At 39.9% G+C, this 13,501-nt stretch overlaps 1 protein-coding gene across 1 annotated transcript in view; it reads left to right on the forward strand.

The window, feature by feature from the left end:
* Positions 1–12,440, forward strand: part of LOC137762554 (myomegalin-like) — a 99,838-nt gene extending 87,398 nt beyond the window's left edge. Inside the window, exons 5-7 of the mRNA XM_068540617.1 lie at positions 8,668–8,744; positions 12,002–12,125; positions 12,261–12,440. Coding sequence (XP_068396718.1) covers positions 8,668–8,744; positions 12,002–12,125; positions 12,261–12,440 — 381 coding nt within the window. The remainder of the gene's footprint in view (positions 1–8,667; positions 8,745–12,001; positions 12,126–12,260) is intronic.
* The last annotated feature ends 1,061 nt before the right edge of the window (positions 12,441–13,501 follow it).

Genomic DNA, 13,501 nt, shown 5'->3' on the forward strand with positions numbered 1-13,501 from the left:
TAAATTCCCTGAGGACTGTGATTGTGTCTGCCTTGCTCTTTTTAATACTTATTAGAGTGCCTTACACATCCAAAGGAGATGCTCAATAAATATTTGATTTTAAAAAAGTGAATAAATAAATGCTACCATCTCACAAGTTAGCTACCTGTCTTCTGCCCAGTGAGTACTCTTTCTTTCTGTCTCTGTCTCTCTCACACACACACACACGTGAGCCCTGGCTGTCTGTCCAAATACCTGGCCTCCTTAGAACTCATCCACAGCCTCAGTGCTTACTCAGAGGTGGGTGTCTGTGTTTGTCTAATCAAGGTAAACTGAGCTGGGAAGGAATTGGTATTGTTTTCAGGCCTCTTCTAAGGACTAACGTGGTTTGGGCTTGAAAGAGTGACCTGAACAGAGTAGTTCTGCCATCCGGATGTAGATCCTGGTACTTTGTATTGTACAAACTGAAACTTTCCACTTGGTTTTTTTCCATTTCTTTGGGGAACTGGACACTAAAGCAATCTCTGGCAGGAGAGTGCCTGGCCTTGTAGTCTTCTGCTTACTGAGGCCGGGGACACTGCCCTGCTATCCTTTCCCTGGCAATGAACTAATCTTGTCACATGTTGGGGCAACCTATGTGTCTAATTTGGGGCTTAATTGCACTAGTGGATGACAATGAACCTGGAATCTGTAGAAAGGCAGGGGTTGCACCTCTGAATAAGGTCTTTCCTCCACCTGAGGGTCTGAGGACTTTTATGATTTGCATTTGAACACCTTCTGGCTAGGCGTCTTACATCAACAGAGAAGATGAGCAATGCAGGTGGTATTATAATTCTTAGGGGTAAGAGGGAGAGGCTGTGATTCAAATTAATTGAGTGTATACAAACATAAAGCTCTGGGAGTGACTAGTCTAAGGTCACACAGTTAATGACAGAGCCAAATAGTTAGACCCTCTAGGGTCTTATTTTTGCTTTAAAACTAGGTGAATGAAAAGAAATCTCATCTACAAAACAACTCACTTGGAAGCTACTAAAATGTGTTTCTAGGGATTGTATAGCAACCAAACCCTTGCCCCTTGTTCAGGACAGATAGAAGAACCCCTTATGAAAATATTCAGTACTTCACCCTGTTTTATAGAGCTAATGCTTTGCCCCAGTGGTTTCAGAGAAGTCTGGAAAAGAAATTCACTGTGAACAAAAATATTTCTGAACTACACTTTTCCTAGAAGGGATATGGTTCTAAAAAGAAAAGAAAACATTTTAAAATAAAACCCATCCACTAGAGTGACTTTTCACTTTGGGTTAATAATCAGGAATTATAAGAGGATCTCCTCACAAGAGTTTGAGACTCTTCCTCCTATTAAACTGTTTCTTTTTGAATTCCTTTAGTCTACAGAATTGATTCAGAGTAAGATCTGGCCATATTTATTTTTGTCCCAAGTAAAAACTCTTCCATGATAACTAACAAGGACCTACTGTATAGCACAGGGAACTCTGCTCAATGTTATATGGCAGCCTGGATGGGAGGGGAGTTTGGGGGAGAGTGGAGACGTGTATATGTATGGCTGAGTCCCTTTGATATGCACCTGATACTATTATAACCTTGTTAATCAGCTATACTCCAATATAAAAGGAAAAGTTAAAAAAAAAAAAAAAAAACTCTTCCATGGAAGGCCTACTTTTCTCTGGCTTGTTTCATACTGTCTTACAAAGGTGCAGTACCCATTTCCTTCACTCACTGACCCTAATTCACATCTTATCACACTGAAAAGCACTTTGGTTCTGGCAAGCTTTAATCTCCAATGCACAGTTACTTGCTGATGTTATCAATGAATGTATACTGGTATGCTGTCAAGGTTTTTTCTTGTTTTGAGTACTCTTCCCCCAGCAGCAAACTCTGAGGTATGAAGTAAGACATAATCCTTGTCGTCAAAAGTGCTTGAAGATCAGTTGAAACACACACACACACACGAAGTTAAATACCAAAACAAAAATGTAAGTTAGCAATTCAAGACAGATGGTAAAGTGTTTATTCCATAAACATATATGGAGAGCTAATGAGGGCAAAGTACTTTTCCAGATATTAAAACCTAGAAGGGAAGCCAGACATTTTAAATAACTAATCAAAGCAGAGTGAGTTGAGTGCTATACTAGAGATAGGTGTCAGATGACCGAATCCTGGTTTACTCAGGACAGTCCTGATTTTGCCAGTTGTCCTGGTATAATTGTGATAGTGCCTCTTTTCACTTTCAGAAGAGTCCCAGTATGGATGCTAAATTATAGTCATCTTAGTTGTAAACAGTGGAAGTGAAGAGAAATAAATTATTAAGTTCTGACTAGGGGATTAGGGAAGGTTTCCTGGAAGGGGGAGTTGGGGGTGTTTGAACTGAACCCTAATGAAGAACAGTTTTAGAAAGAAGAGAGGGACTTCCCTGGTGGCGTAGTGGTTAAGAATCCGCCTGCCAATGCAGGGGACATGGGTTCGAGCCCTTGTCCGGGAGGATCCCACATACTGCAGAGCAACTAAGCCCGTGCGCCGCAACTACTGAGCCTGTGCTCTAGAGCCCGCGAGCCACAACTACTGAGCCCTCGTGCCACAACTACTGAAGCCAATTAGAAAAAGCCTGCGCACAGCAACGAAGACCCAACGCAGCCAAAAAAATAATAATAATAATAAAAAGAAAGAAGAGAGAAGGCGTCACAGGCGTCACAGGCTAAGAGCAACGCAGGCAAAGCCTTGGTGACATCCAAGGGCACATACATGATTGATTTCTCAATCAGCAGAAGCCCTTAGTTTAGAGGTGAAGAGGGTGGCCTCACCAAAGGCCAGTGGTGTCTTGGAAACTATCTTGCCATAAACTACTATCACCCAGAACTCTGGTTTTCAGAAAAGATAGCCACTGGATAATGACTGATGTCATCGCGATGCAGTGTCAGACCAGAAGGGTGCAGTTCCAGCTGGGTAAAGTGAGCAGGGAGGGGAGGGAGAAGAAGAGGGAGTGTGAGGCAATGTGAGAGTTGAAGGAGACTGGAAGAGGGTAGGAGGTGAAGTGAGAGAATTGTGATTTTATTAGCTCCGACTGCCCAGTTAAAGAAGTCGCAGATTCCTCTCTAAAAGAATCTTGTTTGTAGTTTATTTCTGCAGATCTTCCTTCCTCCCTATGACCCAGTTGTATTCTGAGTCCCCCAAGTTTAAGAGGCAGGTTTATTTTCTTTATCCCTCAGTATTGGGAAATGGACTCAGCACCACTGTTTTATAAGTCTGGTGGCTGAAAGGAGCTGCTATAGGGAGCCAAACGTTCTTTGCTATCTGTGACCATAGTTTAGGGAATTCCAGAGGTGAAAAGGAAAAAATTTAAAAAGAATGTGGATATCTACCTTTTTGTGATGAAAGTGCCCTTTCTAACTTTTCATTAGGAAATTTTTCAGAAGTAGACAAAGATAAAGAGAACAGTGCCTCCCATGTACCTGTCCCGAGTACTGGGGACCTGTGTACCTGTCACCCAGCTTCAACAGTTACCAACATTCTGCTGTCTCTGTCCTCCCTGCTCCTCACAGCAACTCTCAGACACCACAGAACTGCATCTGGACAGACATCAGAATGCACCGCTGACCAATAAGGTCTTTGTTTTTAACCATAACCACAATACTATTATCGTACCCGAAAACTTAAAGATAATTTCTTTTTTTAAATGTAATAATAGTCTTTTTTTATTTAAAAAAAATTTTATTTCATATTGGAGTATAGTTAATTTACAATGTTGTGTTAGTGTCAGGTGTACAGCAAAGTTATTTAGTCATACATATACATATTCTTTTCCCATATAGGTTATTACAGAGTATTGAGTAGAGTTCCCTGTGCTATACAGTAGGTCCTTGTTGATTATCTATTTTATATATAGTAGTGTGTATATGTTAATCCCATTTCTATCATTTTTTAGATTCCACATATAAGTGATATCATATGATATTTGTCTTTGACTACTTAGTATGGTAATCTCTAGATCCATCCATGTTGCTGCAAATGGCATTATTTCATTCTTTTTAATGGCTAAATAATATTCCATTGTATATATATACCACATCTTTATCCAGTCCTGTGTTGATGGACATTTAGGTTGCTTCCATGTCTTGGTTATTGTAAATAGTGCTGCTGTGAACAATGGGGTGCGTGTTTCTTTTTGAAGTATGGTTTTCTCCAGATATATGCCCAGGAGTGGGGTTGCTGGATCATATGGTAGCTCTATTTTTTGTTTTTTAAGGAACCTCCATACTGTTCTCCATAGTGGCTGTACCAATTTAAGATAATTTCTTAACACCATCTAATGCTTGGTCCGTGCTCACCTTTCTCTCTAAAATGTCCATTTTAAGGTCTGGAGATCTTAATTAGTAACTCTGAGTCTCAGAGTAGACTAGGCCCAAGAGTAGAATGGCCCTTTTATGGGGGAGGATGAAAGGTAGGAGAGGAGGCTGGAATTCTTAGCTGTATTTGGAATTCTACTGGTGACTTGAGTTGCCCTGCGGCAAGTTATTTTTCCTTTCCCTGCCTCAGATTTAGCAACCTTTTATCTTCAATGGGTTAATAATATACCTCTTAGGGAATATTCACGATTTAAAACAGAGAAGGTCTTTTAAAGGCTTCAGATAAAAAGTTCTTCTGTACAATCACACAGCATTAGCCAATCACTTTTTTCTTCAACAAACATATTGTCATTCCACTTCTGCCTAGGTGTATCTGTTCCTGTCGGTTGGTTGGTTCACTCATTCAGTGCATTTACTACACACGAAGTTGCAAAACACTGAGGGCCTCAAGTTAGTCACAGCTGCTAGATATTTGAGTCAGGCATTGTGCTGGGTACTTACGTTATTTCATTTACCCCTCACTACACCGCTCAAGGTAATTTTTGTAAGCCCTTTTTATTGATGAGGAAATTATGTTCTAAGAGGTTAAATAACTTACACAAAAAAGGTCATCCAGTTAGTAAGTGGCAGAAACGGATTTCTGCCTTTCTAGGTCTGCTGTCCTGAAACCCATGTCCCAACATCGCAAAGCCAAAAGGCACAAGCTGACAACCAGCACACCTGGCTAGTTCCACCACACCGTCATTTTTCTCTGTCCCAAGGGAATCTGTAATTCAAAAGTGTAAAAGCGCAGGTAGAAAGACATAGCATTATTTGGTGTGTCAATATTGAAGTACAAAAGGAATGATAGTTATGAAAAATCAGAGGCATAAGAAATGGCTTTTAGTGGGGGAGATTGGTGGAGTGTGATGGCAGATAAGGCCGGTTAGGTAAGTTGAGGTCAAATTTTGAGTAGACTCCATTCTCAAGCTGAGTAGTGTAAAATTTAATTGCTATGCAATTAAAAACCATGAGAAGCTTTCTGAGTAAAGGGAGTAAACTAATCAGAGATATGCTTTAGGAAAAATTTAAATGGTGGAGAGGCTGAGGTTGGGGAGATCAGTTTTGAGACTATTCACTCTGATCCCAGTGGTAAGGAAGGAGTACCTCATAGGGTGGTAACCATGGGTGCTGGAGAGGAGGGGCAAGATTGGAAAGAGATTTTGAAATACCCAGTGCTAACTTCTGTTAGAGATGCTTGAAGGCAATGTATAGTTTTGCTCTTTAGTTCAGATATAATAATGATGTTCCCTAGGTGCTGGACACTGCTCTAACTGCCTGTGTGATATGCAATATGTAATCATTATTATCATTTAATTATAACCACTATAATTTCCTAGGGCTTTTTGAAACATTTTTTATAATTTAATTGAAATAAAATTCACATACCAATACAGCCCACTCATTTAAAGTGTACAATGTACACATCAGTGTTTCTAGAATATTCACAGAGTTGTGCAAATATCATAGCAATCCGTTTTAGAACATTTTCATCACTCCACAAAGAAACCCCCAACCCATTAACCATCACTTCCCCATTCCCCTATCCCCCCAGCCCTAGTCAACCACCTATCTACTTTGTTTCTCTGGATTTGCCTATTCTGGACATTTCATATAAATGGAATCATACAATGTATGGTTTCTGTGACTGACTTCTTTTACTTATCATAGTGTTTTCAAGGTTCAGCCATGTTGTAGCATCTATCATTCCTTTTTATGGCCAAATAACATTCCATTTTGTTTATCTGTTTATCAATCCATGGATGAAATTTTTAAAATTATTCTAGAATTTTGCTGTATCAGATATCTGTGCTTGAAATAAGTGAGCTACTGAATGGACTGTAGAGAAACTTCTAGCTTAATACCATATTTCCTTATCTACAGTGACCTTCTCTACCCTTGTATATCTTACACATTAAACCTTCCCTGGGTTAGGCTATATCCTAAACTTCCTCATCAGTGATCACCTTTAGCATTTTAAATCCATACCTCAGAATTTTGCTCCTCTCAACTGGACTGCAGGCATACTGAGTATAAGAAACAAGTGTCAGACATCTTCATTATTCCCCACAAGACCTGATAAGTCCCTTTCCACATTAAGAGTGCTGTTAACAGTGGAGGAGAGGGGTCTGCAAGAGTCAGAGCAGACCCTTTAACACTCCCTGGCTGTGACCACACTTCTTTAATTTAAACTTCTCCCTCTCCCATTCCTAGAAGTGTCTTGTGGAATACTGGTGGAACACAGTATGCAAGCTATTGACCTAGTTAATATAATGGGTAATAATGCTTCTAATCTAATGATGAAAGGACTGATACATTTTGCATTAAGATCTTTTTTTTTTCTTAAGGTGGTCAGGCAAAACCGTTTCTATTTTGATTTTTAAAAAAGCAGTTTTGTTTCGCTTTTTTTACGATTCCTGGTGTCACAGCTTCTGCTGGGGCAAAATTTTGAGAATCTCTATTTTTAAAAGGGATAGGCACATTGTGGATTATATGAGCAGTAGATCAATTTACAGAGTTAAAATTGAAGCCTTGGAAAAAAATTTTTTTTCTATTTCCTTCATGTTGTATTTATATGGGATGATGGAGGTTCACTAAACTTATGGTCATCATTTCATGATGTACGTAAGTCAAATCATTATGCTGAACACTTTAAACTTATACAGTGCTGTATGTCAGTTATATCCCAATAAAACTGGAAGGGGGGAAAAAGTTATGGCATGTTAAATAAAAGGATAGAGTCTTAAAAAAAAAAAAAAGAATCCTTGGAAAGGAATCAGGTCATTGGTTACTGGTTTCTTTTAACCCAATTCTATATTGAACTTTGCAGTACATACCAGGGTGGAAATCAATTCAGGAGAATCCTGTATTTAACATGGATTGGCATTAAGACTGTTCAAGTGATGTGTCCTGAAACAAAACAAGCTACCAGCACAGAGAAAATCTGATTAAACACAATTAATCTATAAACTCATTGTTAGCCCAGTCCTCTAGTTCTAGGTACTAATATCATAATGAAAGTTTATTGTATTTCTTATCATTTAAGTTCAGCTTCATCATTGAAACTTTTCCTTGGGTTAGGTAGGTGGATATTCTTCTGGAGAGTAGAAGGAGAGAAAGGTGCGCCCCCCCCCCCCCCCCCCCCCCCCGCCAGCCACCCTCTCTTGAGTATATGCATTTCCTTGGATATCTTGACAAAGAGCTGATAAGATTTGGTGATATGATAAGCAACTGCAGTTAATTTTGGATCCACTTCAGCTATTTTTGGAATTTAACAATTTATATATTTACTAACGGAGAATGGAGAAACGTGATTAACTATGCAGTGATTTTTCTGCAGAAAGATTGTACAGAGGGTTAGAATTTAATGCTGTAAATTGGAATGTACTTGCATTTCCATGTGGTAGATTTCGTAATGCCCATGAAATTACCTTGATCCACCAGAATAATTGATCATGAGATTTAGGATCTAACCTTGTGGGGTGAAACTGTTTTAGCAGTTCTCTGTGAGACTTGTAAACTTTATTGTCTAGTTGCTTGAATAGACATAGTGCTAAAGCCTAGAGAAGGAACTATATTTTTTCTCTTTTCTCTTTTTTTTTCTTTCTGTCTTTTTCATTTCTCTTTTCTACTTATGTAGAAGAATAAAGCTAACGTGAAGAATGTTCAGATCAGATTGCCTAGGATATCCCACCTTTGGTGTAATAATTTTCTTTCCTTTCTATGACACATGATTAATGTAATATGTGATTATGACTGAGAACTTCAGCTATCCTAGTCAGGGAGGGAAAACTGTTGTTCTTATAAGTAATAACAGTGAACACTTAAAAAAATTGAACTGTAGTTGATTTACAATATTGCATAAGTTTCAGGTATAAAGTGATTCAGGTGTGTGTGTATATATATATATATATATATATATATATATATATATATATATATATATATATATATATTCTTTTTCAGATTCTTTTCCATTACAGGTTATTACAAGATATTGAATATAGTTCCCTGTGCTATACAGTAAATCCTTGTTGTTTATCTATTTTATATACAGTGGTGTGTATTTGTTAATCCCATACTCAATTTTTCTCTCCCTGCCCCCCCCCCACCTTTCCCCTCTGGTAACCATAAGTTTTCTACGTCTGTGAGTCTGTTTCTGTTTTGTAAATAATTTCATTTGTATCATATTTTAGTGTCTACATAAAAGTGATATAATATTTGTCTTTCTCTGTCTGATAGAGGGTCTGTGGCAGTTAATGACGATTAATGCCTGTGTACTTTTCAGAACATCGAGTTGAAGGTTGAAGTAGAGAGCCTGAAACGAGAACTCCAGGACAAGAAACAGCATCTGGATAAAACATGGTGAGTTGCAGTTTGAACTAGTTGAGCTCTTGGTCCTTTCCAGTCTGGCTCATTAACTGAGAGCAATAGAATTCCTTAACCTTAACTCTGGCATTTGAATGCTGCATCCAATTCAGAAACTGAAACAATGTGCTTTTCTTTCCTTGGGCGCCAATAAGTCTGAGAGATGTTGACATAGATTGGTAAATTCATCAGACCTAAGTTTATAAACTTCCCAGTCAGTAATCTACTGGTAACATCCAGGGCTGACATAGAGTTTGGCGGAAATGGGCACTCTCATATAGTGCTGATGAGAGTGTGAATTGTGGTAACATTTTTGGAATGGGTACTACCTATCAAAATAAAATATTAACACTTCCCTTGATCAAATAATTCCTAAAAGGAATCTATTCCTTATAAATAAAAGCAAGAGTATGAAAGGATAAATGTATAAGGATATTAACTGCATCATTATTTGTAATGGCAAAAAAAAACTAGAAACAACTATACATCAATAGGGCAATGGTTGAAAACATTTTGGTATAAACATACTGTGGAATATTATGTAGTCATTAAAACGAATGAGTTAGCTCTATATTATTGTCCTGGTGGGAAGTCCCTGATAGACTAAGTAAGGGGGAAAAGTGCTGAGTGATATTTAGAGTATAAGCCCCTTTGTGTAAAGACAATCTATGTGTACATGTGTTTGCTTGAATATGAATAGAAAAAAAACTGCAGGGTTACATACCAAACTCTTTAACATTGCCTGTGTCAGAGGAGTGAGAGTGGAGTCTGTGATGGGGAGAAGACTTGAATTTTTTTTCTTTATACCGTCTGTATTGTTAGGATGGTTACTTTTATAATTTACAGTTTTTATAATTAAAAAACCCTTAGTTTTTTTTTTTTCTTTTTAAAATTTATTTATTTATTTATTTATTTATTTTTGGCTGTGTTGGGTCTTAGTTTCTGTGCGAGGGCTTTCTCTAGTTGTGGCAAGTGGAGGCCACTCTTCATCACGGTGCACGGGGCTCTCACTCTCGCGGCCTCTCTTGTTGCGGAGCACAGGCTCCAGACGCGCAGGCTCAGTAGTTGTGGCTCACGGGCCTAGTTGCTCCGCGCGATGTGGGATCTTCCCAGACCGGGGCTCAAACCCGTGTCCCCTGCATTGGCAGGCAGATTCTCACCCACTGCGCCACCAGGGAAGCCCCAACCCTTAGTTTTAAATGACAAGTACTATTGAAATTGTTACTAAAAATAATTTTCAGATTATGTCCTAGAATCAGTATACATTCAATACGATCTGGCGTTCCTTCTATCTCCACAGTATTTCTTTTTTCTTTTTTTTAAATCTTCCTGATTATCCTTCTTTCTTTTTTTTTTATTAATTTATTTATTTTTGGCTGTGTTGGGTCCCCACTTCTGTGCGAGGGCCCTCTCCAGTTACGGCAAGCGGGGGCCACTCCTCACCGCGATGCGCGGGCCTCTCACCGCCGCGGCCTCTCCCATTGCAGAGCACAGGCTCCAGGCGCGCAGGCTCAGGAGTTGTGGCCCACGGGCTCTAGAGCGCAGGCTCAGTAGTTGTGGCGCACGGGCCCAGCTGCTCCGCGGCATGTGGGATCCTCCCAGACCAGGGCTCGAACCTGTGTCCCCTGCACCGGCAGGCAGACTCTCAACCACTGCACCACCAGGGAAGCCCCTCCACAGTATTTCTTGATGCTTAGAATGATAGTCCAGCAGTATCAGAATACTCAAACCAGACTCAACTATACACAGTATGCTGGAATTACTCAATACTTACTAAGGCATTAAGTGAACTAATAGATTTTAGGAAAACTTATAATAACAGTTGAGTTACAAGTTTTCAGATTTGTGTAGTGCTTTTAAAAAAAATTATGTCATTTCAGCTTTTAATTAGGAGGCATTATCCTATTTTTAGCAATGAGAAAACTAAGGTACAGAGTGTTAAAGTCTTCTCAAATGAGTGGCAGAGCCCACATCTTCTGGCATCAAGTCCAAGGCTCTTCTGACTTCACAACAGCTGTAGCCTATTAAATCAGGCATTCCTGGCTGACTTACTCAGAAAATGTATAACTTCCAATCTCAAGACATTGTAGTTAGCTGTTGTCTATTGCATTTATCAAGGAATATGGAGTCAAAGTTGATGATTCCTGAGGTCTATTTAAGGGTCTTAGGTTATTCTCTTGACTTGTGTCCCTTGTACAACAAAGACCCTTCTACCGCCAAAAGGCTGCATAATGACATGGGAACTCAAGATAAATATAGTCTCTGGGACAGTGCTGAGTAGTGTCCACTATCGACCAAGGAATTCTATAATCTTTAGGGAAGTTCCATTTGGTCACCGTGGACACAACCTTCTGGGCCAATTATTAAAATACTACTGGGCTTGGATAGAGCAACTTTGATTTATCATGAGCCTATGAAGTTTCAATATTGTTCTCTGCCCTGAGAACAAGAAGATTGTCCATGGTTCTCAACAAATGGCTTAAAACAAGAATAAAACCAAACCGGAATTAAGATCGTTCAGCACCTGATACTACCCCCAAATTTCTAATCCTCAGACATCCAAAGGCAGCTGTTGTTAGCTATAAATAAGCTGGTGACACCTTACCCGCTTCATGCTAGCGCCTGGGCATTCATTCCTAAGGACATCAGAGAAGCAAAGCTGGGCCAGAACCCTGAGCTTCCATAGATTAAATGTCTGCTTTCTGCATGGGACTGTGGGAAAACTGGATAGAACTCTGGGTAGGTAGCCCAGATTCAGGACAGTCTATGGGTTACTGGCTGTAAAGGAGAAAAGCATTTCTGTGGCTGTCCAAATGGATATTCTATTTCAGCAACCTAAATGGAAGGAACACTCTGAATTCAAATAGCAAGACAGGCAAGGAACTAGCAAAGCACTCTGGGAGAGCAGTCTTAATGGGAAAGTCTGGGGACAGATGATGGTGAACTTGGATGCTGAGTTCTAAACCATTTGATGACTGCCTGCCTTTCAAATGCAAGATCCTTCTCTTGAAGCTATAGCAGTAATGAAGCCTCTAGGGAGTCAGGTATAGTCTGATTGACAAGCAACACAAATTAGAGTTCCTAAAAGATTACCTGAAAAGTTGGAAAGAGCAGTTCCACAAATAATTGCAGAGGAAAAAAATACTCCATTTTTATTTTCATCAATGGGACTCTGAATTACTGAAACAGCCTTAATGGGTCCACTTGCTAAATTATATGACTGGCTCTGACTGGCTAATGCTCTGTGGTTTTAGCACTGATGTGGAGAATCTCAACAGCCATAATGAAGCTGAGCTCCGGCGCCAGTTTGAGGAGAGACAGCAGGAGACGGAGCATGTTTACGAGCTCCTGGAGAATAAGATCCAGCTTCTGCAGGAGGTGAGTATCCACGGCTAAGGGTCCCCTTTTACCTCTTTTCCGACTGCTCTGCCTCCCGGCATTCACCTTTTCCCTCCCTAAAGTACCTATGTTTGCAGCCTTTCAGGTTTTGTTCTTTTCTCGTTCTTTTTGCAGGAATCCAGGCTAGCAAAAAATGAAGCCGCACGGATGGCGGCTCTGGTGGAAGCAGAGAAAGAGTGTAACCTGGAGCTCTCAGAGAAACTGAAGGGAGTCACCAAGGACAGGGAAGATGTACCAGGAAACCGGGTCAAGCCCAACCAATACACTGAGGCCCTGGCCCAAAGGGACAAGTAGGTGCTTTTGGTGCTCTATTTGCCATTTGTCTTTTGCCTGTTCTCGAGCCTGTGTGAGTATATAGCAGCTGCACTGTTCCCTTTGAAGGATTTACGGTGGACCTTCACCATTACCAAGACTTTATGGTTCCCACAAGTAAAGAAATCTCTTTTTAGGGCTGCGTCTTTAATAGTATCCATTAACAGAACTGAGTAGTTGGCAATCAGGAGACTTAGGTAGGTATAAGTAGAACAATGGTCAAATGGTAGCAAACAAGGACATGGATTCACTTATTCACATTTACTGAGCACCAGCTATATATCAGACACTGGGCTAAGCACTCAGGTTACAGAGATGAAAGACCCACTTCCTGTCATCAAGACACACGTTACACAATTTTAATAAGTTCTCTGATAGAAGTAACACGGGATGCTCTGGGGTGTATAGAATTGTCATCTATTCCAGACTAAAAGAGCAAGGTGCCATTGAAAGTGTCCTGAAGGAGGTGAAATCTGAGGTGAGTTTTGATGAGTGAATAGGAGTTAGAAGAAAGAGTGTAGGAGGTGAGTGGGGAGGGGGATTGTCCTGTACAGGAGGAGACACCATTGAGGGGAGATACAGGGAAGGGCATATTTCAAGACGTGTAATTAGTGCTATGTAACCAGAGCGGAGGGGCTGGGGAAGACTAATGAGAGATAAGCTGTGTTGGGAATAGGAGGTCTGATTGTGCTGGCTTTTTTATATAGTAAGGAACTTGAATTTTCTCATAAAGTAAGTGGGCATTTGTTGAGGCCACCACTGTGTCTTGGTTACTGCAGGAACTTCCTAACTGTTCTCTTTACTTCTGGTTCTACCCTCTGCATTCCATCCCAATCTAACAATTCAGAGCAGTTTTGAAGTGGGAAATTCAACAATATGAAATTGACAAATAATTTAGCCTCCTCAATGCATGATACTATGGTGGCATAAAAAGCCTTAAGTGGTTTTCAACTGAATAGGTGAAAAACACACAAGGTACGCACAGTGACCAGTGTGATCTTTTTGAGACACAAATCTGATCATATTATTGCACAGCCATTTAG

Source organism: Eschrichtius robustus, chromosome 3, assembly GCF_028021215.1.
Source record: "Eschrichtius robustus isolate mEscRob2 chromosome 3, mEscRob2.pri, whole genome shotgun sequence".
In the NCBI taxonomy this organism is placed as follows: Eukaryota; Metazoa; Chordata; class Mammalia; order Artiodactyla; family Eschrichtiidae; genus Eschrichtius; species Eschrichtius robustus.